The 25345-nt window shown below is 43.6% G+C and overlaps 1 protein-coding gene across 5 annotated transcripts in view; it reads right to left on the bottom strand.

The window, feature by feature from the left end:
* ARAP1 (ArfGAP with RhoGAP domain, ankyrin repeat and PH domain 1) overlaps positions 1–25345 on the bottom strand; it is a 252136-nt gene that overhangs the window by 71732 nt on the left and 155059 nt on the right. For all 5 annotated transcript variants that reach the window (XM_073548485.1, XM_073548484.1, XM_073548488.1 and 2 more), the window contains exons 12-13: positions 21657–21742; positions 752–934 (exon numbers count right to left, since the gene is read on the bottom strand). In XM_073548485.1, coding sequence (XP_073404586.1) covers positions 752–934; positions 21657–21742 — 269 coding nt within the window. The remainder of the gene's footprint in view (positions 1–751; positions 935–21656; positions 21743–25345) is intronic.

The following is a 25345-nucleotide window of genomic DNA, read 5'->3' as shown; positions in this document are numbered from 1 at the left end:
GGTATTACTATATGTGTACTGGTATGGATGATATTACTATATGGTACTGGTATGGGTGGCACTACGATATGGTACTGGTATGGGTGGCATTACGATATGGTACTGGTATGGATGGTATTACTATATGTGTACTGGTATGGATGGTATTACTATATGGTACTGGTATGGATGGTATTACTATATGTGTACTGGTATGGATGATATTACTATATGGTACTGGTATGGGTGGCACTACGATATGGTACTGGTATGGGTGGCATTACGATATGGTACTGGTATGGATGGTATTACTATATGTGTACTGGTATGGATGGTATTACTATATGGTACTGGTATGGATGGTATTACTACATGTGTACTGGTATGGGTGGCATTACAATATGGTACTGGTATGGGACGACAATGACATGATATTTTTGATTGAGTGATCTGTATGGGGACTATGACTGGCACTATATGGGCACCATTATGGGTACTACTGGGGCACTTCTGTGCTTATCATGGGCTCTGTAGTGCGGGTATTACCATTCTGTGAGCTCAATTGTACTTGTCCTTGTGCGATATCACAGGGAAAGCTCAGGGCGTCGTCTTTCCCATCAGTGAGTCATTGATTAGTGCTGGCTGAAGTACCACAAACCAGCCATGGACAGGAGAGGCGCTCTAGCTGGCAGAGATACGGATTTTTAGGTAGACTGACAAGTCATTACATCTTCACACCCCAGTAGTCGTGGCCCCCGGTCTCAGCCGTTACCTTGTTGAGCTCCTGCTGGTTCCCGAAGAGCTGGTGGTACCTCCGATACTTGCCCTCGCGGTACTTGGCGCTGATGTAAGTTTTCCTTTCCTGCGTACTGCTCCACTGGTCGATGGCTTCGCTGGGGGGGACATTGGCCGCCCAGAAATTATTACTGACCTCGTTGCAAAGTTGCAGGAAGAGCTGGTGAGACAGAGTTACCCATTAATGAGCTGCGGAGGCTAATCCACGAGCAGATGGGCCGGTTAACTAGATGATGACCCGGCCGAGTAACCCCTCTGCTGCCAGGGGCACAAGTGACACTGCGGGAGCTGCCAAGGGGACCGAACCTTACTCTCTATATTACACCGCGGTGATCTCACAGTTACTCCTCGTTACTCTCTATATTACACCGCAGTGATCTCAGTTACTCCTCATTACTCTCTATATTACACAGCAGTGATCTCAGTTACTCCTCATTACTCTCTATATTACACCGCGGTGATCTCAGTTACTCCTCATTACTCTCTATATTACACCGCGGTGATCTCAGTTACTCCTCATTACTCTCTATATTACACAGCAGTGATCTCAGTTACTCCTCATTACTCTCTATATTACACAGCAGTGATCTCAGTTACTCCTCGTTACTCTCTATATTACACAGCAGTGATCTCAGTTACTCCTCATTACTCTCTATATTACACAGCAGTGATCTCAGTTACTCCTCATTACTCTCTATATTACACAGCAGTGATCTCACAGTTACTCCTCGTTACTCTCTATATTACACAGCAGTGATCTCAGTTACTCCTCATTACTCTCTATATTACACAGCAGTGATCTCAGTTACTCCTCATTACTCTCTATATTACACCGCGGTGATCTCAGTTACTCCTCATTACTCTCTATATTACACCGCGGTGATCTCAGTTACTCCTCATTACTCTCTATATTACACAGCAGTGATCTCAGTTACTCCTCATTACTCTCTATATTACACAGCAGTGATCTCAGTTACTCCTCGTTACTCTCTATATTACACAGCAGTGATCTCAGTTACTCCTCATTACTCTCTATATTACACAGCAGTGATCTCAGTTACTCCTCGTTACTCTCTATATTACACAGCAGTGATCTCAGTTACTCCTCATTACTCTCTATATTACACAGCAGTGATCTCAGTTACTCCTCATTACTCTCTATATTACACCGCGGTGATCTCAGTTACTCCTCATTACTCTCTATATTACACCGCGGTGATCTCAGTTACTCCTCATTACTCTCTATATTACACCGCGGTGATCTCACAGTTACTCCTCATTACTCTCTATATTACACAGCAGTGATCTCAGTTACTCCTCATTACTCTCTATATTACACAGCAGTGATCTCAGTTACTCCTCATTACTCTCTATATTACACCGCGGTGATCTCAGTTACTCCTCATTACTCTCTATATTACACCGCGGTGATCTCAGTTACTCCTCGTTACTCTCTATATTACACAGCAGTGATCTCAGTTACTCCTCATTACTCTCTATATTACACAGCAGTGATCTCAGTTACTCCTCATTACTCTCTATATTACACCGCGGTGATCTCAGTTACTCCTCATTACTCTCTATATTACACCGCGGTGATCTCAGTTACTCTTCATTACTCTCTATATTACACAGCAGTGATCTCAGTTACTCCTCGTTACTCTCTATATTACACCGCGGTGATCTCAGTTACTCCTCATTACTCTCTATATTACACCGCGGTGATCTCAGTTACTCCTCATTACTCTCCATATTACACCGCGGTGATCTCAGTTACTCCTCATTACTCTCTATATTACACCGCGGTGATCTCAGTTACTCCTCATTACTCTCTATATTACACAGCAGTGATCTCAGTTACTCCTCGTTACTCTCTATATTACACCGCGGTGATCTCAGTTACTCCTCATTACTCTCTATATTACACCGCGGTGATCTCAGTTACTCCTCATTACTCTCTATATTACACCGCGGTGATCTCAGTTACTCCTCATTACTCTCTATATTACACCGCGGTGATCTCAGTTACTCCTCATTACTCTCTATATTACACAGCGGTGATCTCAGTTACTCCTCGTTACTCTCTATATTACACCGCGGTGATCTCAGTTACTCCTCATTACTCTCTATATTACACCGCGGTGATCTCAGTTACTCCTCATTACTCTCTATATTACACCGCGGTGATCTCAGTTACTCCTCATTACTCTCTATATTACACCGCGGTGATCGCAGTTACTCCTCATTACTCTCTATATTACACAGCAGTGATCTCAGTTACTCCTCGTTACACTCTATATTACACCGCGGTGATCTCAGTTACTCCTCATTACTCTCTATATTACACCGCGGTGATCTCAGTTACTCCTCATTACTCTCTATATTACACCGCGGTGATCTCAGTTACTCCTCATTACTCTCTATATTACACAGCAGTGATCTCATAGTTACTCCTCATTACTCTCCATATTACACAGCAGTGATCTCAGTTACTCCTCATTACTCTCCATATTACACAGCAGTGATCTCATAGTTACTCCTCATTACTCTCTATATTACACAGCGGTGATCTCACAGTTACTCCTCATTACTCTCCATATTACACAGCAGTGATCTCATAGTTACTCCTCATTACTCTCCATATTACACAGCAGTGATCTCATAGTTACTCCTCATTACTCTCTATATTACACAGCGGTGATCTCACAGTTACTCCTCATTACTCTCCATATTACACAGCAGTGATCTCAGTTACTCCTCATTACTCTCCATATTACACAGCAGTGATCTCAGTTACTCCTCATTACTCTCCATATTACACAGCAGTGATCTCATAGTTACTCCTCATTACTCTCCATATTACACAGCAGTGATCTCAGTTACTCCTCGTTACTCTCCATATTACACAGCAGTGATCTCAGTTACTCCTCATTACTCTCCATATTACACAGCAGTGATCTCACAGTTACTCCTCATTACTCTCCATATTACACAGCAGTGATCTCACAGTTACTCCTCATTACTCTCCATATTACACCGCAGTGATCTCATAGTTACTCCTCATTACTCTCCATATTACACAGCAGTGATCTCACAGTTACTCCTCATTACTCTCCATATTACACCGCAGTGATCTCACAGTTACTCCTCATTACTCTCCATATTACACCGCAGTGATCTCACAGTTACTCCTCATTACTCTCCATATTACACCGCAGTGATCTCACAGTTACTCCTCATTACTCTCCATATTACACAGCAGTGATCTCACAGTTACTCCTCATTACTCTCCATATTACACCGCAGTGATCTCACAGTTACTCCTCATTACTCTCCATATTACACCGCAGTGATCTCATAGTTACTCCTCATTACTCTCCATATTACACCGCAGTGATCTCAGTTACTACTCATTACTCTCCATATTACACCGCAGTGATCTCACAGTTACTCCTCATTACTCTCCATATTACACAGCAGTGATCTCAGTTACTCCTCGTTACTCTCCATATTACACAGCAGTGATCTCAGTTACTCCTCATTACTCTCCATATTACACAGCAGTGATCTCACAGTTACTCCTCATTACTCTCCATATTACACCGCAGTGATCTCATAGTTACTCCTCATTACTCTCCATATTACACAGCAGTGATCTCACAGTTACTCCTCAATACTCTCCATATTACACCGCAGTGATCTCATAGTTACTCCTCATTACTCTCCATATTACACAGCAGTGATCTCAGTTACTCCTCGTTACTCTCCATATTACACAGCAGTGATCTCAGTTACTCCTCATTACTCTCCATATTACACAGCAGTGATCTCACAGTTACTCATTACTCTCCATATTACACCGCAGTGATCTCATAGTTACTCCTCATTACTCTCCATATTACACAGCAGTGATCTCACAGTTACTCCTCATTACTCTCCATATTACACAGCAGTGATCTCAGTTACTCCTCATTACTCTCCATATTACACAGCAGTGATCTCACAGTTACTCCTCATTACTCTCCATATTACACAGCAGTGATCTCACAGTTACTCCTCATTACTCTCCATATTACACAGCAGTGATCTCACAGTTACGCCTCGTTACTCTCCATATTACACAGCAGTGATCTCAGTTACTCCTCATTACTCTCCATATTACACAGCAGTGATCTCAGTTACTCCTCATTACTCTCCATATTACACCGCGGTGATCTCACAGTTACTCCTCATTACTCTCTATATTACACAGCAGTGATCTCAGTTACTCCTCGTTACTCTCTATTACACCGCGGTGATCTCACAGTTACTCCTCATTACTCTCCATATTACACAGCAGTGATCTCATAGTTACTCCTCGTTACTCTCTATTACACAGCGGTGATCTCAGTTACTCCTCATTACTCTCCATATTACACAGCAGTGATCTCACAGTTACTCCTCACTACTCTATATTACACCGCGGTGATCTCATAGTTACTCATTACTTTCTATATTACACAGCGGTGATCTCAGTTACTCCTCATTACTCTCTATATTACACCGCAGTGATCTCACAGTTACTCCTCGTTACTCTCTATATTACACAGCGGTAATCTCACAGTTACTCCTCATTACTCTATATTACACAGCAGTGATCTCATAGTTACTCCTCATTACTCTCTATATTACACAGCAGTGATCTCACAGTTACTCCTCGTTACTCTCTATATTACACAGCAGTGATCTCACAGTTACTCCTCTTTCCTCTCTATATTACACAGCGGTGATCTCACAGTTACTCCTCGTTACTCTCCATATTACACACCAGTGATCTCAGTTACTCCTCGTTACTCTCTATTACACAGCGGTGATCTCAGTTATGCGTCGTTACTCTATATTACACAGCGGTGATCTCAGTGTTACTCCTCGTTACTCTATTACACAGCGGTGATCTCACAGTTACTCCTCGTTACTCTCCATATTACACACCAATGATGTCAGTTACTCCTCGGTACTCTCCATATTACACAGCAGTGATCTCATAGTTACTCCTCGTTACTCTCCATATTACACAGCTATGATCTCAGTTACTCCTCATTACGCTCCATATTACACAGCAGTGATCTCACAGTTACTCCTCATTACTCTCCATATTACACAGCAGTGATCTCATAGTTACTCCTCATTACTCTCCAGATTACACAGCAGTGATCTCATAGTTACTCCTCATTACTCTCTATATTACACAGCGGTGATCTCAGTTACTCCTCATTACTCTCTATATTACACCGCGGTGATCTCAGTTACTCCTCATTACGCTCCATATTAGACAGCAATGATCTCAGTTACTCCTCGTTACTCTCTATATTACACAGCAGTGATCTCACAGCTACTCCTCGTTACTCTCCATATTACACAGCAGTGATCTCATAGTTACTCCTCGTTACTCTCCATATTACACAGCTATGATCTCAGTTACTCATCGTTACTCTCCATATTACACAGCAGTGATCTCATAGTTACTCCTCATTACTCTCCATATTACACAGCAGTGATCTCAGTTACTCCTCGTTACTCTATATTACACAGCAGTGATCTCATAGTTACTCCTCATTGCTCTCTGTTACACAGCAGTGATCTCATAGTTACTCCTCATTACTCTCCATATTACACAGCAGTGATCTCAGTTACTCCTCGTTACTCTATATTACACAGCAGTGATCTCATAGTTACTCCTCATTGCTCTCTGTTACACAGCAGTGATCTCACAGTTACTCCTCGTTACTCTCTATGTTACACAGCAATGATCTCACAGGTACTCCTTGTTACTCTATATTTCACCGCGGTGATGTCAGTTACTCCACATTACTCTTTATTACACAGCAGTGATCTCACAGTTACTCCTCATTACGCTCCATATTACACAACACTGATCTCAGTTACTCCTCGTTACTCTCTATATTACACAGCAGTGATCTCATAGTTAATCCTTGTTACTCTCCATATTACAAAGCCGTGATCTCAGTTACTCCTCATTACGCTCTATATTACACAGCGGTGATCTCACAATTACTTCTAATTACTCTCTATATTACACAGCAGTGATCTCACAGTTACTCCTCGTTACTCTCTATATTACACAGCAGTGATCTCATAGTTACTCCTCATTACTCTCTATATTACACAGCAGTGATCTCAGTTACTCCTCGTTACTCTCTATATTACACCGCGGTGATCTCAGTTACTCCTCGGTACTCTCCATATTACACAGCAATGATCTCAGTTACTCCTCGTTACTCTCTATATTACACAGCAGTGATCTCACAGTTACTCCTCATTACGCTCCATATTACACAGCACTGATCTCAGTTACTCCTCGTTACTCTATATTACACAGCAGTGATCTCATAGTTAATCCTCGTTACTCTCCATATTACACAGCAGTGATCTCAGTTACTCCTCATTACGCTCTATATTACACAGCGGTGATCTCACAATTACTTCTAATTACTCTCTATATTACACAGCGGTGATCTCACAGTTACTCCTCGTTACTCTCTATATTACACAGCGGTGATCTCAGTTACTCCTCATTACTCTCTATATTACACCGCAGTGATCTCACAGTTACTCCTCGTTACTCTCTATATTACACAGCGGTAATCTCACAGTTACTCCTCATTACTCTATATTACACCGCAGTGATCTCACAGTTACTCCTCGTTACTCTCTATATTACACAGCAGCGGTCTCATAGTTACTCCTCATTACTCTCTATATTACACAGCACTGATCTCACAGTTACTCCTCCTTACTCTCTATATTACACAGCAGTGATGTCAGTTACTCCTCATTACGCTCCATATTACACAGCAGTGATCTCAGTTACTCCTCGGTACTCTCCATATTACACAGCAGTGATCTCATAGTTACTCCTCGTTACGCTCCATATTACACAGCTATGATCTCAGTTACTCATCGTTACTCTCCATATTACACAGCAGTGATCTCATAGTTACTCCTCATTACTCTCCATATTACACAGCAGTGATCTCAGTTACTCCTCGTTACTCTATATTACACAGCAGTGATCTCATAGTTACTCCTCATTACTCTCTATATTACACAGCAGTGATCTCATAGTTACTCCTCATTACTCTCTATGGTACACAGCAGTGATCTCACAGGTACTCCTCGTTACTCTCTATGTTACACAGCAATGATCTCACAGGTACTCCTTGTTACTCTATTTCACCGCGGTGATGTCACAGTTACTCCACATTACTCTCTTTATTACACAGCAGTGATCGCATAGTTACTCCTCATTACTCTCCATATTACACAGCAGTGATCTCAGTTACTCTCTATATTACACAGCAGTGATCTCATAGTTAATCCTCGTTACTCTCCATATTACACAGCAGTGATCTCATAGTTAATCCTCGTTACTCTCCATATTACACAGCAGTGATCTCAGTTACTCCTCATTACGCTCTATATTACACAGCGGTGATCTCACAATTACTTCTAATTATTCTCTATATTACACAGCAGTGATCTCACAGTTACTCCTCGTTACTCTCTATATTACACAGCGGTGATCTCAGTTACTCCTCATTACTCTCTATATTACACCGCGGTGATCTCAGTTACTCCTCATTACTCTATATTACACAGCAGTGATCTCACAGTTACTCCTCGTTACTCTCTATATTACACAGCAGTGATCTCAGTTACTCCTCGGTACTCTCCATATTACACAGCAGTGATCTCAGTTACTCCTCATTACGCTCCATATTACACAGCAATGATCTGTTACTCCTCGTTACTCTATATTACACAGCAGTGATCTCACAGCTACTCCTCATTACTCTCCATATTACACAGCAGTGATCTCCGTTACTCCATGTTACTCTCTATATTACACAGCAGTGATCTCATAGTTACTCCTCATTACTCTCTATATTACACAGCAGTGATCTCAGTTACTCCTCGTTACTCTCCATATTACACAGCAGTGATCTCAGTTACTCCTCGTTACTCTATATTACACAGCAGTGATCTCACAGTTACTCCTTGTTACTCTATATTTCACCGCGGTGATGTCACAGTTACTCCACATTACTCTATATTACACAGTGGTGATCTCATAGTTATGCCTCGTTACTCTCTATATTACACAGTGGTGATCTCACAGTTACTCATCGTTACTCTCTATATTACACAGCGGTGATCTCAGTTACTCCTCATTACGCTCCATATTAGACAGCAATGATCTCAGTTACTCCTCGTTACTCTCTATATTACACAGCAGTGATCTCACAGCTACTCCTCGTTACTCTCCATATTACACAGCAGTGATCTCATAGTTACTCCTCATTGCTCTCTGTTACACAGCAGTGATCTCACAGTTACTCCTCATTACTCTCCATATTACACAACACTGATCTCAGTTACTCCTCGTTACTCTATATTACACAGCAGTGATCTCATAGTTACTCCTCATTGCTCTCTGTTACACAGCAGTGATCTCATAGTTACTCCTCATTACTCTCCATATTACACAACACTGATCTCAGTTACTCCTCGTTACTCTATATTACACAGCAGTGATCTCATAGTTAATCCTTGTTACTCTCCATATTACAAAGCAGTGATCTCAGTTACTCCTCATTACGCTCTATATTACACAGCGGTGATCTCACAATTACTTCTAATTACTCTCTATATTACACAGCAGTGATCTCACAGTTACTCCTCGTTACTCTCTATATTACACAGCAGTGATCTCATAGTTACTCCTCGGTACTCTCCATATTACACAGCAATGATCTCAGTTACTCCTCGTTACTCTCTATATTACACAGCAGTGATCTCACAGTTACTCCTCATTACGCTCCATATTACACAGCACTGATCTCAGTTACTCCTCGTTACTCTCTATATTACACAGCAGTGATCTCATAGTTAATCCTCGTTACTCTCCATATTACACAGCAGTGATCTCAGTTACTCCTCATTACGCTCTATATTACACAGCGGTGATCTCACAATTACTTCTAATTACTCTCTATATTACACAGCAGTGATCTCACAGTTACTCCTCGTTACTCTCTATATTACACAGCGGTGATCTCAGTTACTCCTCATTACTCTCTATATTACACCGCAGTGATCTCACAGTTACTCCTCGTTACTCTCTATATTACACAGCGGTAATCTCACAGTTACTCCTCATTACTCTATATTACACCGCAGTGATCTCACAGTTACTCCTCGTTACTCTCTATATTACACAGCAGCGGTCTCATAGTTACTCCTCATTACTCTCTATATTACACAGCAGTGATCTCACAGTTACTCCTCGTTACTCTCCATATTACACACCAGTGATCTCAGTTACTCCTCGTTACTCTCTATTACACAGCGGTGATCTCATAGTTACTCCTCGTTACTCTCCATATTACACAGCACTGATCTCATAGTTACTCCTCCTTACTCTCCATATTACACAGCAGTGATGTCAGTTACTCCTCATTACGCTCCATATTACACAGCAGTGATCTCATAGTTACTCCTCATTACTCTCCATATTACACAGCAGTGATCTCATAGTTACTCCTCATTACTCTCCATATTACACAGCAGTGATCTCATAGTTACTCCTCCTTACTCTCCATATTACACAGCAGTGATCTCATAGTTACTCCTCCTTACTCTCCATATTACACAGCAGTGATCTCATAGTTACTCCTCATTACTCTCCATATTACACAGCAGTGATCTCATAGTTACTCCTCCTTACTCTCCATATTACACAGCAGTGATCTCATAGTTACTCCTCCTTACTCTCCATATTACACAGCAGTGATCTCATAGTTACTCCTCATTACTCTCCATATTACACAGCAGTGATCTCATAGTTACTCCTCATTACTCTCCATATTACACAGCAGTGATCTCATAGTTACTCCTCATTACTCTCCATATTACACAGCAGTGATCTCATAGTTACTCCTCATTACTCTCCATATTACACAGCAGTGATCTCATAGTTACTCCTCCTTACTCTCCATATTACACAGCAGTGATCTCATAGTTACTCCTCCTTACTCTCCATATTACACAGCAGTGATCTCATAGTTACTCCTCATTACTCTCCATATTACACAGCAGTGATCTCAGTTACTCCTCATTACTCTCCATATTACACAGCAGTGATCTCATAGTTACTCCTCCTTACTCTCCATATTACACAGCAGTGATGTCAGTTACTCCTCATTACGCTCCATATTACACAGCAGTGATCTCATAGTTACTCCTCATTACTCTATATTACACAGCAGTGATCTCATAGTTACTCCTCGGTACTCTCCATATTACACAGCAGTGATCTCATAGTTACTCCTCGTTACGCTCCATATTACACACCAGTGATCTCAGTTACTCCTCGTTACTCTCTATTACACAGCGGTGATCTCAGTTATGCGTCGTTACTCTATATTACACAGCGGTGATCTCAGTGTTACTCCTCGTTACTCTATTACACAGCGGTGATCTCACAGTTACTCCTCGTTACTCTCCATATTACACACCAATGATGTCAGTTACTCCTCGGTACTCTCCATATTACACAGCAGTGATCTCATAGTTACTCCTCGTTACTCTCCATATTACACAGCTATGATCTCAGTTACTCCTCATTACGCTCCATATTACACAGCAGTGATCTCACAGTTACTCCTCATTACTCTCCATATTACACAGCAGTGATCTCATAGTTACTCCTCATTACTCTCCAGATTACACAGCAGTGATCTCATAGTTACTCCTCATTACTCTCTATATTACACAGCGGTGATCTCAGTTACTCCTCATTACTCTCTATATTACACCGCGGTGATCTCAGTTACTCCTCATTACGCTCCATATTAGACAGCAATGATCTCAGTTACTCCTCGTTACTCTCTATATTACACAGCAGTGATCTCACAGCTACTCCTCGTTACTCTCCATATTACACAGCAGTGATCTCATAGTTACTCCTCGTTACTCTCCATATTACACAGCTATGATCTCAGTTACTCATCGTTACTCTCCATATTACACAGCAGTGATCTCATAGTTACTCCTCATTACTCTCCATATTACACAGCAGTGATCTCAGTTACTCCTCGTTACTCTATATTACACAGCAGTGATCTCATAGTTACTCCTCATTGCTCTCTGTTACACAGCAGTGATCTCATAGTTACTCCTCATTACTCTCCATATTACACAGCAGTGATCTCAGTTACTCCTCGTTACTCTATATTACACAGCAGTGATCTCATAGTTACTCCTCATTGCTCTCTGTTACACAGCAGTGATCTCACAGTTACTCCTCGTTACTCTCTATGTTACACAGCAATGATCTCACAGGTACTCCTTGTTACTCTATATTTCACCGCGGTGATGTCAGTTACTCCACATTACTCTTTATTACACAGCAGTGATCTCACAGTTACTCCTCATTACGCTCCATATTACACAACACTGATCTCAGTTACTCCTCGTTACTCTCTATATTACACAGCAGTGATCTCATAGTTAATCCTTGTTACTCTCCATATTACAAAGCCGTGATCTCAGTTACTCCTCATTACGCTCTATATTACACAGCGGTGATCTCACAATTACTTCTAATTACTCTCTATATTACACAGCAGTGATCTCACAGTTACTCCTCGTTACTCTCTATATTACACAGCAGTGATCTCATAGTTACTCCTCATTACTCTCTATATTACACAGCAGTGATCTCAGTTACTCCTCGTTACTCTCTATATTACACCGCGGTGATCTCAGTTACTCCTCGGTACTCTCCATATTACACAGCAATGATCTCAGTTACTCCTCGTTACTCTCTATATTACACAGCAGTGATCTCACAGTTACTCCTCATTACGCTCCATATTACACAGCACTGATCTCAGTTACTCCTCGTTACTCTATATTACACAGCAGTGATCTCATAGTTAATCCTCGTTACTCTCCATATTACACAGCAGTGATCTCAGTTACTCCTCATTACGCTCTATATTACACAGCGGTGATCTCACAATTACTTCTAATTACTCTCTATATTACACAGCGGTGATCTCACAGTTACTCCTCGTTACTCTCTATATTACACAGCGGTGATCTCAGTTACTCCTCATTACTCTCTATATTACACCGCAGTGATCTCACAGTTACTCCTCGTTACTCTCTATATTACACAGCGGTAATCTCACAGTTACTCCTCATTACTCTATATTACACCGCAGTGATCTCACAGTTACTCCTCGTTACTCTCTATATTACACAGCAGCGGTCTCATAGTTACTCCTCATTACTCTCTATATTACACAGCACTGATCTCACAGTTACTCCTCCTTACTCTCTATATTACACAGCAGTGATGTCAGTTACTCCTCATTACGCTCCATATTACACAGCAGTGATCTCATAGTTACTCCTCGGTACTCTCCATATTACACAGCAGTGATCTCATAGTTACTCCTCGTTACGCTCCATATTACACAGCTATGATCTCAGTTACTCATCGTTACTCTCCATATTACACAGCAGTGATCTCATAGTTACTCCTCATTACTCTCCATATTACACAGCAGTGATCTCAGTTACTCCTCGTTACTCTCTATATTACACAGCAGTGATCTCATAGTTACTCCTCATTACTCTCTATATTACACAGCAGTGATCTCATAGTTACTCCTCATTACTCTCTATGGTACACAGCAGTGATCTCACAGGTACTCCTCGTTACTCTCTATGTTACACAGCAATGATCTCACAGGTACTCCTTGTTACTCTATTTCACCGCGGTGATGTCACAGTTACTCCACATTACTCTCTTTATTACACAGCAGTGATCGCATAGTTACTCCTCATTACTCTCCATATTACACAGTGGTGATCTCACAGTTACTCATCGTTACTCTCTATATTACACAGCGGTGATCTCAGTTACTCCTCATTACGCTCCATATTAGACAGCAATGATCTCAGTTACTCCTCGTTACTCTCTATATTACACAGCAGTGATCTCACAGCTACTCCTCGTTACTCTCCATATTACACAGCAGTGATCTCATAGTTACTCCTCATTGCTCTCTGTTACACAGCAGTGATCTCACAGTTACTCCTCATTACTCTCCATATTACACAACACTGATCTCAGTTACTCCTCGTTACTCTATATTACACAGCAGTGATCTCATAGTTACTCCTCATTGCTCTCTGTTACACAGCAGTGATCTCATAGTTACTCCTCATTACTCTCCATATTACACAACACTGATCTCAGTTACTCCTCGTTACTCTATATTACACAGCAGTGATCTCATAGTTAATCCTTGTTACTCTCCATATTACAAAGCAGTGATCTCAGTTACTCCTCATTACGCTCTATATTACACAGCGGTGATCTCACAATTACTTCTAATTACTCTCTATATTACACAGCAGTGATCTCACAGTTACTCCTCGTTACTCTCTATATTACACAGCAGTGATCTCATAGTTACTCCTCGGTACTCTCCATATTACACAGCAATGATCTCAGTTACTCCTCGTTACTCTCTATATTACACAGCAGTGATCTCACAGTTACTCCTCATTACGCTCCATATTACACAGCACTGATCTCAGTTACTCCTCGTTACTCTCTATATTACACAGCAGTGATCTCATAGTTAATCCTCGTTACTCTCCATATTACACAGCAGTGATCTCAGTTACTCCTCATTACGCTCTATATTACACAGCGGTGATCTCACAATTACTTCTAATTACTCTCTATATTACACAGCAGTGATCTCACAGTTACTCCTCGTTACTCTCTATATTACACAGCGGTGATCTCAGTTACTCCTCATTACTCTCTATATTACACCGCAGTGATCTCACAGTTACTCCTCGTTACTCTCTATATTACACAGCGGTAATCTCACAGTTACTCCTCATTACTCTATATTACACCGCAGTGATCTCACAGTTACTCCTCGTTACTCTCTATATTACACAGCAGCGGTCTCATAGTTACTCCTCATTACTCTCTATATTACACAGCAGTGATCTCACAGTTACTCCTCGTTACTCTCCATATTACACACCAGTGATCTCAGTTACTCCTCGTTACTCTCTATTACACAGCGGTGATCTCATAGTTACTCCTCGTTACTCTCCATATTACACAGCACTGATCTCATAGTTACTCCTCCTTACTCTCCATATTACACAGCAGTGATGTCAGTTACTCCTCATTACGCTCCATATTACACAGCAGTGATCTCATAGTTACTCCTCATTACTCTCCATATTACACAGCAGTGATCTCATAGTTACTCCTCATTACTCTCCATATTACACAGCAGTGATCTCATAGTTACTCCTCCTTACTCTCCATATTACACAGCAGTGATCTCATAGTTACTCCTCCTTACTCTCCATATTACACAGCAGTGATCTCATAGTTACTCCTCATTACTCTCCATATTACACAGCAGTGATCTCATAGTTACTCCTCCTTACTCTCCATATTACACAGCAGTGATCTCATAGTTACTCCTCCTTACTCTCCATATTACACAGCAGTGATCTCATAGTTACTCCTCATTACTCTCCATATTACACAGCAGTGATCTCATAGTTACTCCTCATTACTCTCCATATTACACAGCAGTGATCTCATAGTTACTCCTCATTACTCTCCATATTACACAGCAGTGATCTCATAGTTACTCCTCATTACTCTCCATATTACACAGCAGTGATCTCATAGTTACTCCTCCTTACTCTCCATATTACACAGCAGTGATCTCATAGTTACTCCTCCTTACTCTCCATATTACACAGCAGTGATCTCATAGTTACTCCTCATTACTCTCCATATTACACAGCAGTGATCTCAGTTACTCCTCATTACTCTCCATATTACACAGCAGTGATCTCATAGTTACTCCTCCTTACTCTCCATATTACACAGCAGTGATATCAGTTACTCCTCATTACGCTCCATATTACACAGCAGTGATCTCATAGTTACTCCTCATTACTCTATATTACACAGCAGTGATCTCATAGTTACTCCTCGGTACTCTCCATATTACACAGCAGTGATCTCATAGTTACTCCTCGTTACGCTCCTTATTACACCGCAGTGATCTCAGTTACTCCTCGTTACTCTCCATATTACACAGCAGTGATCTCATAGTTACTCCTCATTACTCTCCATATTACACAGCAGTGATCTCAGTTACTCCTCGTTACTCTCTATATTACACAGCAGTGATCTCATAGTTACTCCTCATTACTCTCTATATTACACAGCAGTGATCTCATAGTTACTCCTCATTACTCTCTATGGTACACAGCAGTGATCTCACAGGTACTCCTCGTTACTCTCTATGTTACACAGCGGTGATCTCAGTTACTCCTCATTACTCTCTATATTACACAGCGGTGATCTCAGTTACTCCTCATTACTCTCTATATTACACCGCGGTGATCTCATAGTTACTCCTCATTACTCTATATTACACAGCAGTGATCTCACAGTTACTCCTCGTTACTCTCTATATTACACAGCAGTGATCTCATAGTTACTCCTCGTTACTCTATATTTCACAGCAGTGACCTCAGTTACTCCTCGGTACTCTCCATATTACACAGCAGTGATCTCAGTTACTCCTCATTACGCTCCATATTACACAGCAATGATCTGTTACTCCTCGTTACTCTATATTACACAGCAGTGATCTCACAGCTACTCCTCATTACTCTCCATATTACACAGCAGTGATCTCAGTTACTCCACGTTACTCTCTATATTACACAGCAGTGATCTCATAGTTACTCCTCATTACTCTATATTACACAGCAGTGATCTCACAGTTACTCCTCATTACTCTCTATATTACACAGCAGTGATCTCATAGTTACTCCTCATTACTCTATATTACACAGCAGTGATCTCAGTTACTCCTCATTACTCTCTATATTAAACAGCAGTGATCTCACAGTTACTCCTCATTACTCTCTATATTACACAGCAGTGATCTCAGTTACTCCTCATTACTCTCTATATTAAACAGCGGTGATCTCACAGTTACTTCATGTTTCGTTTCGGTTGTAACATTACCCCATATTCAGTTCTTCCGGATATAAAGTTCCTTCTGCAGCACAAACATCAGCTGAACCAGACACAGAACAAAGAACATTCCAACACATGGGCGCTTCCATGGATCATTAACCCCTTACACTGCAAGTCCTACTTATATACAGACAAGATCGTCAGTAAGAACATCACAGATAAGGGAGGATGTAAAGCTGCAGTGTGAAGAGGATAAACACACAGGGGTTTCTACACGTCCTGACACTCATCCTAAGGACAAACACTAGTCAATAAAGCTTGAAACAGGTGAATGCAGTCACTGATGTCTGTTACCAGCCTGTCTAGGAAATATGGTGATGACAGAGCTGTAAATATGTGAATGCCTCTACTAACCACTGTGAGTGAACGGGGTGAAATCTCCTCAGAGCGACCGCCACTCCTAACAGTAAACCCATACAGATAAACCTCCATGCCCCACCACGCTCTGTTCTGCAGCCGCAGGTCGCTTCAGGCCTGTGCCCTAAAGAATGGCAGGAGCGCTCACAGGACGTCAGAGTCCTAAAGACAGTGACACCATGACATCAACACGCCGCATCCACCGAGAAAGGGACATTACCAGAGGATTCTCCCAGTATCAGGGATAGTGATCATTTGCCATCTTAAAAGTCAGTACTTGTAGGTGAATGTGGAGACATCAAACTTTGGGGTGGGGAAATTGTGCATGTTCCAAATGTTCTGTACAGGCACCGGACTGTGTGTGTGGGGGGTGTTAAGGTTCCTGTTAAGGGGGTTATGGAGTTTATCAGACTGTGCGGGGCGCTATGGGGGTCATCAGACTGTGCGGGGAGCTATGGGGGTCATCAGAGTGTGCAGGGCGCTATGGGGGTCATCAGAGTGTGCGGGGCGCTATGGGGGTCATCAGTGTGCGGGGCGCTATGAGGGTCATCAGAGTGTGCGGGGCGCTATGGGGGTCATCAGACTGTGCGGAGCGCTATGGGGTTCATCAGACTGTGCGGGGCGTTATGGGGTTCATCAGACTGTGCGGGGCGTTATGGGGTTCATCAGACTGTGCGGGGCGCTATGGGGGTCATCAGATTGTGCGGGGCGCTATGGGGGTCATCAGAGTGTGCGGGGCGTTATGGGGTTCATCAGACTGTGCGGGGCGTTATGGGGTTCATCAGACTGTGCGGGGCGTTATGGGGTTCATCAGACTGTGCGGGGCGTTATGGGGTTCATCAGACTGTGCGGGGCGTTATGGGGTTCATCAGACTGTGCGGGGCGTTATGGGGTTCATCAGACTGTGCGGGGCGTTATGGGGTTCATCAGACTGTGCGGGGCGTTATGGGGTTCATCAGACTGTGCGGGGCGTTATGGGGTTCATCAGACTGTGCGGGGCGTTATGGGGTTCATCAGACTGTGCGGGGCGTTATGGGGTTCATCAGACTGTGCGGGGCGTTATGGGGTTCATCAGACTGTGTGGGGCGTTATGGGGTTCATCAGACTGTGTGGGGCGTTATGGGGTTCATCAGACTGTGTGGGGCGTTATGGGGTTCATCAGACTGTGTGGGGCGTTATGGGGATCATCATACTGTGTGGGGCGTTATGGGGATCATCATACTGTGTGGGGCGTTATGGGGATCATCATACTGTGTGGGGCGTTATGGGGTTCATCATACTGTGTGGGGCGTTATGGGGATCATCATACTGTGTGGGGAGTTATGGGGTTCATCATACTGTGTGGGGCATTATGGGGTTCATCATACTGTGTGTGGGGAGTTATGGGGTTCATCATACTGTGTGTGGGGAGTTATGGGGTTCATCATACTGTGTGTGGGGAGTTATGGGGTTCATCATATTGTGTGTGGGGAGTTATGAGGTTCATTATACGGTGTGTGGGGAGTTATGGGGTTCATTTTCCTGTTAACGGGATTATGGGGTTTATCATACTGTGTGCAAGGAGATATGGGGTTCATCAGACTGTGTGGGGAGTTATGGAGTTCATCAGACTGTGTGGGGAGTTATGGTGTTCATCAGACTGTGTGTGGGGAGTTATGAGGTTAATCATACTGTGTGTGGGGAGTTATGGGGTTCATGATATTGTGTGGGGAGTTATGAGGTTCATCATACTGTGTGTGGGGAGTTATGGGGTTCATCATACTGTGTGTGGGGAGTTATGGGGTTCATCATACTGTGTGTGGGGAGTTATGGGGTTCATCATACTGTGTGTGGGGAGTTATGGGGTTCATCATACTGTGTGTGGGGAGTTATGGGGTTCATCATACTGTGTGTGGGGAGTTATGGGGTTCATCATACTGTGTGTGGGGAGTTATGGGGTTCATCATACTGTGTGTGGGGAGTTATGGTGTTCATCAGACTGTGTGGGGAGTTATGGAGTTCATCAGACTGTGTGGGGAGTTATGGGGTTCATCATACTGTGTGTGGGGAGTTATGGGGTTCATCATACTGTGTGTGGGGAGTTATGGGGTTCATCATACTGTGTGTGGGGAGTTATGAGGTTCATCATACTGTGTGTGGGGAGTTATGAGGTTCATCATACTGTGTGTGGGGAATTATGGGGTTCATCATACTGTGTGTGGGGAGTTATGGGGTTCATCATACTGTGTTGGGAGTTATGGTGTTCATCACACTGTGTGTGGAGAGTTATGGGGTTCATCATACTGTGTGTGGGGAGTTATGAGGTTCATCATACTGTGTGTGGGGAGTTATGGGGTTCATGATATTGTGTGTGGGGAGTTATGAGGTTCATCATACTGTGTGTGGGGAATTATGGGGTTCATCATACTGTGTGTGGGGAGTTATGGGGTTCATCATACTGTGTGTGGGGAGTTATGGGGTTCATCATACTGTGTGTGGGGAGTTATGGGGTTCATGATATTGTGTGTGGGGAGTTATGAGGTTCATCATACTGTGTGTGGGGAATTATGGGGTTCATCATACTGTGTGTGGGGAGTTATGGGGTTCATCATACTGTGTGTGAGGAGTTATGGGGTTCATCATACTGTGTGTGGGGAGTTATGGTGTTCATCAGACTGTGTGGGGAGTTATGGAGTTCATCAGACTGTGTGGGGAGTTATGGGGTTCATCAGACTGTGTGGGGAGTTATGGGGTTCATCATACTGTGTGTGGGGAGTTATGAGGTTCATCATACTGTGTGTGGGGAGTTATGAGGTTCATCATGCTGTGTGTGGGGAATTATGGGGTTCATCATACTGTGTGTGGGGAGTTATGGGGTTCATCATACTGTGTGGGGAGTTATGGTGTTCATCACACTGTGTGTGGAGAGTTATGGGGTTCATCATACTGTGTGTGGGGAGTTATGAGGTTCATCATACTGTGTGTGGGGAGTTATGGGGTTCATGATATTGTGTGTGGGGAGTTATGAGGTTCATCATACTGTGTGGGGAATTATGGGGTTCATCATACTGTGTGTGGGGAGTTATGGGGTTCATCATACTGTGTGTGGGGAGTTATGGGGTTCATCATACTGTGTGTGGGGAATTATGGGGTTCATCATACTGTGTGTGGGGAGTTATGGGGGTTCATCATACTGTGTGTGGGGAGTTTTCGGGTTCATCATACTGTGTGTGGGGAGTTATGGGGTTCATCATACTGTGTGTGGGGAGTTATGGGGTTCATCATACTGTGTGTGGGGAGTTATGGGGTTCATCATACTGTGTGTGGGGAGTTATGGGGTTCATCATACTGTGTGTGGAGTTTTGGGGTTCATCATACTGTGTGGGGAGTTATGGGGTTCATCATATTGTGTGTGGGGAGTTATGGGGGGGTTAACAAGGTGTGGGGAGTTATGGAGTTAATCATGCTGTGTGTGGGGAGATATGGGGTTCATCATACTGTGTGTGAGAGCTGTGAAGACATCACGCTGCATAGTGAGGCGGTAGGGGCATCACATTGTGTGGGGGCTGTTGCAGCATAAAGGGACATTAATATTTTTCAGGGGAGCAGAGAACAATATTAAATGTTAAGTGAGCAATTAAGAGGCAATCAGGATTATAATCATCAGACACACAGGAGGCATTAATACTTTTTTTCGGGCGGATGAATGTGAGCCATATTACTTAATAGGGGATTAATCTTTATCAATATAGTCATCCAAAGAGCACAAAAAGGTATTTTACTATGTAAGGGGAACAGTGGTGGAATTATTTTGTGGGGCACTAAAGGGGGTCCCATTTTAGGGCCACACAGAAGGTGCAGTAATAGGGACATAGACGGCATTAGCGGCTCTTACCAAAGCATTACGGTAGCTTCAGGATGAGGGGTTTGTGCAGGATGGGGACGGGACTGGGAATGTGAGAAGTCAGATGTGTCTATGCTGTAATCTCTGCAGACGAGTCCTGGCTGGAGAAGTCGTCATGTCGGTCTGGGACAGATAGAAAAGACGGGAAAAGTGACGACTCCATCAGAAAGAAGCTGTTAAGTCACCATCTATATAATTACTGTAATCATTTCTATCTACCACTCTGTGGTCACTGTTTGGCGGTAATATCAGTCTTGGTCTTTGTATAGTTATTTTTATTTCATTAACACACAATCATCTGGTGATGCTCTCCTGTACCCACTATTAGGACACGACATCGTAGTAGTAGACATTGATAGCTACCCCAGGGGCTGAGTGCCTAACTACACCTCTGGGTCTGACAAACTAATAAAACAGACATTATCATCTAACACTTTGTGAGACTGATAAAAAAAACCTCACCTCCATCAGCTCCTCTGTCCAGATCTTGTTGTCCATCTTCAGACTCCTGACTTTGCTTATACTGGGCCCCAAACTGCGATGTTCTCCTACAATTTACAAAGAATAACTTAAAGTTTACTTACATCTTTATACATAGTGTCATCACAAGTCAAGATAATTTATCAGCGGATTCAGGAGGAGCGGTGGACATCAGAATACTATAATACTGCCCCTGTGTACAAGAATATAACTACTATAATACTGCCCCCTATGTACAAAAATATAACTACTATAATACTGCCCCCTATGTACAAGAATATAACTGCTATAATACTGTCCCTATGTACAAGAATATAACTGCTATAATACTGTCCCTATGTACAAGAACATAACTACTATAATACTGCCCCTATATACAAGAATATAACTACTATAATACTGCCCCTATGTACAAGAATATAACTGCTATAATACTGTCCCTATGTACAAGAACATAACTACTATAATACTGCCCCTATATACAAGAATATAACTACTATAATACTGCCCCTATGTACAAGAATATAACTGCTATAATACTGCCCCCTATGTACAAGAATATAACTACTATAATACAGCCCCTATGTACAAGAACATAACTACTATAATACTGCCCCTATGTACAAGAACATAACTACTATAATACTGCCCCTATGTACAAGAATATAACTGCTATAATACTGCCCCTATGTACAAGAATATAACTACTATAATACTGCCCCCTATGTTCAAGAATATAACTACTATAATACTGCTCCTATGTACAAGAATATAACTACTATAATACTGCCCCTATGTACAAGAATATAACTACTATAATACTGCCCCCTATGTACAAGAATATAACTACTATAATACTGCCCCCTATGTACAAGAATATAACTACTATAATACTGCCTCCTAGCTGTGGAGGTTGTGTGTCTGTGGTTCTCCTCATGTCTGGAGCAAGCCCAGGGAGGGGCCACCCTGGGCGGGGAAGCTCCCCAAGCAAGGCCCTGGCTTCCAGGCCTACACTGGGAGGAAACTCCCAACCTTCTCATGTGGATGGAAATCCCAGAGTTGCCTCTGGAGAAATTAAACCTCAGAATGGAAGTCCCAGCAGCATGGAGAAAGCTCATGTGTTGAAGCTCATTACAGGAAAGAAACAAGAGAAAGCTTTGTCTGTGTGCAAGGATGTTTCTGTTAAACAGTCGGCCAGTCAAGGCAAACAGTGTCCAGAGCCTGGAAGGAAATCCCAGAAGGCATCTTCTGCTGAGAACCTGAGTGCTGCAGGGCAGGTGGCTGCACAGAAGGTGAGGCAGAGTCCATCACCAGCTTCAGGTGTGCAGCTCACTCCAGGCAGACAGAGACGGACATCTCTGGAGAAGCAAACACTCCAGGAGAACCTTCAGCTGGGACATGTGGTGACCAGCATGGCGAGCTCTGGACGCACGAGGTTGCAGGCTGGTGGCAGCGGTAAAAGTGTTGCGGAGGCTGGAGTCACAAAACCAGCGACATTAAAAACTAACGTGTCAACCCCTAAAGCAAGACCCCAGAAGGAGCCGCCGCGTGCCCCAGAGCTACAGCTGGCAGAGGAGATACCAGGACTGGTCAGGAGGATGGGTGAGTTGCAGCAGCAGAGGAATCTTCTGCAAATAGAAATTGACTGCATTTACAAGGTGAAGGCTGCTAATCCTGGGGATCACTCTGTATATGACCAGAGACTGAATGCACTGGGGGTAGAGCTGGCAACTGTGGTGCGGGACATAGACTGTGTGCTGGCGAGGATGGGGCCCCTGGCAGAGACATATAGGAACCAGGAGCGGTTTAGGTCCTGCACGCAGGACTCTGCTGGTTCCCGCACAGACATTGTCCCAGGTGGGACCCGGCAGCAGGTACGGCCGGTGCTGCAGCCCGCTAGCTTCTGTTTTAAGGAGGGTCAGATACTACACCAGCAGCCGCAACTACCTGCGGCAGACCCCAAGCAGGAGCAAGAGGATCAGATCCCAGCGGTACCACAAGTCCCAGCATGCCCAGCACAACAGCAAGACAAGTGGACATGAGACTGCATCTACTGTTGGAGCCCAGGAGAGCACTAATTCTGGGGATATTGATACTGTTCATGTGGGGTTGGGGGCTGAAGGGGGTACAGAGACTGTGGTGGACATTGCGCATCCTGATGACGCTATTGAGATTGATGATGATGATGATGTTGATGATATTAATGTGCAAAATGTTTGTGATTTCCCCCCTTTGGTTTCCAGCACACAAGTTGTAACAGGCCCCTCCGCTGCAGACCCTCGCCCTGTCAGTCAGCCCAGTGTGGCCCCACAGGTCCCTCCCAGTAATGTTTGGAGCCGCGGCGCAACGTCCTTTACCTCCAGCGCCAATTACACTGGGCAGGCTTTCAAAAGGAGGAATGTGGTGCGGTTCAGGCACAGAGGTGCCAAGGAGGACCTGCCGGACAGGAGGCTGGTAGTCAGGGAGCTTCTGTGCCGCCAGATGGGGTTTGCGCCGGTTAATATCTTGGCGGTCATCAATCTGCCAGACAGACAGGGCTATGACATCAGCTTTAAGCTTATGTCTGATCTGGACAGATTCTGGGCCAATTTCCCCAAGTTCAGGGACGCTGATGGCTGGAATAAGTTCAGCTTCATTCCAATATCTAAGCCGGATACCGCCACGGTTAATATCATCTTTTGGAATGAGGCTGTTCCCCCGCAGGACATTGTGGTGTGGCTCCGGAGGCATTGTGACCTTGTCTCCGACCTCACCAAAAACAGGGATGAGGATGGTATATGGACTGGTGGATGGAAGGTGCTGGTGAAATTGCGCCAGCACAACAACATCACGGCTCACTTACCCAACTCCTTTATCGGGAGGGAGAAGGGGGTTTGCTTCTTCCCTGGGCAGCCACGAAAGTGTTTTAAGTGTGGTAAAGTGGGTCACCTGGCAAACACCTGTACCGTGGAAAAGTGCAGCCTGTGCGGGAAAGTCGGCCACTTAGCGGCAGATTGCCAGAACATCAAGTGCAACCTCTGTGGGGAGATCGGCCACCCTCACAGGGACTGTCCTGATGCCTGGCACAATATATGCAAGCTCCTTCCTGATGAGGAGTTAGTGACAGGGACAGAGGCTCAGGAGGAGGAGGCTTTAATGTCAGGGACAGTACTGACCAGGTCAGAGGTCCACCAGGGGTCCGCTCAGGTAACATCAGAGCAGCTTTGTACAGAGGGGAGCATGGAGGTCGTCCCTCAGGTCCAGCAGCCACATGTAGCCACCACTTCAGTATCACCATCTCTAGCTGAAGAAAGTGGCTGTAATCAGCTAAAAAGGAAAAAAAAAGGACAAGGCCTCCCGTAAACCTGAGGAGGAGTATGTCACTAGCCAGGGTGGCAGGAAAAAAGTCCAGAGTTCGGCAGGTGTGATGGTCGTGTCCAATAAGTTTGATGTTTTGTCTGAGTCTGATGGGGACTTGGAGGAAGAGATAAAAAGAATAGAGACTGAGTATGACAGGGACGTAGCGGACCATCCCCCTACAAAACGGAAGCCCGTACCTGCTGACAATGAGATACAGTCTGACATGGAGACCGGTGGTAGTCAGAACATCTGTGACCCAGACTTATGATGGCGGCTTTTACATCTCTGCTCCTCTGTTGTGGTATTGTGATGGCAGACTTCTCATTAAAAGT

This window comes from Dendrobates tinctorius, unplaced genomic scaffold (assembly GCF_039654945.1).
Source record: "Dendrobates tinctorius isolate UK_male_01 unplaced genomic scaffold, ASM3965494v1 ptg000157l, whole genome shotgun sequence".
In the NCBI taxonomy this organism is placed as follows: domain Eukaryota; kingdom Metazoa; phylum Chordata; class Amphibia; order Anura; family Dendrobatidae; genus Dendrobates; species Dendrobates tinctorius.
The sequence above is the reverse complement of the archived record's forward strand: the minus strand, read 5'-3'. Positions and strand labels throughout refer to the sequence as shown.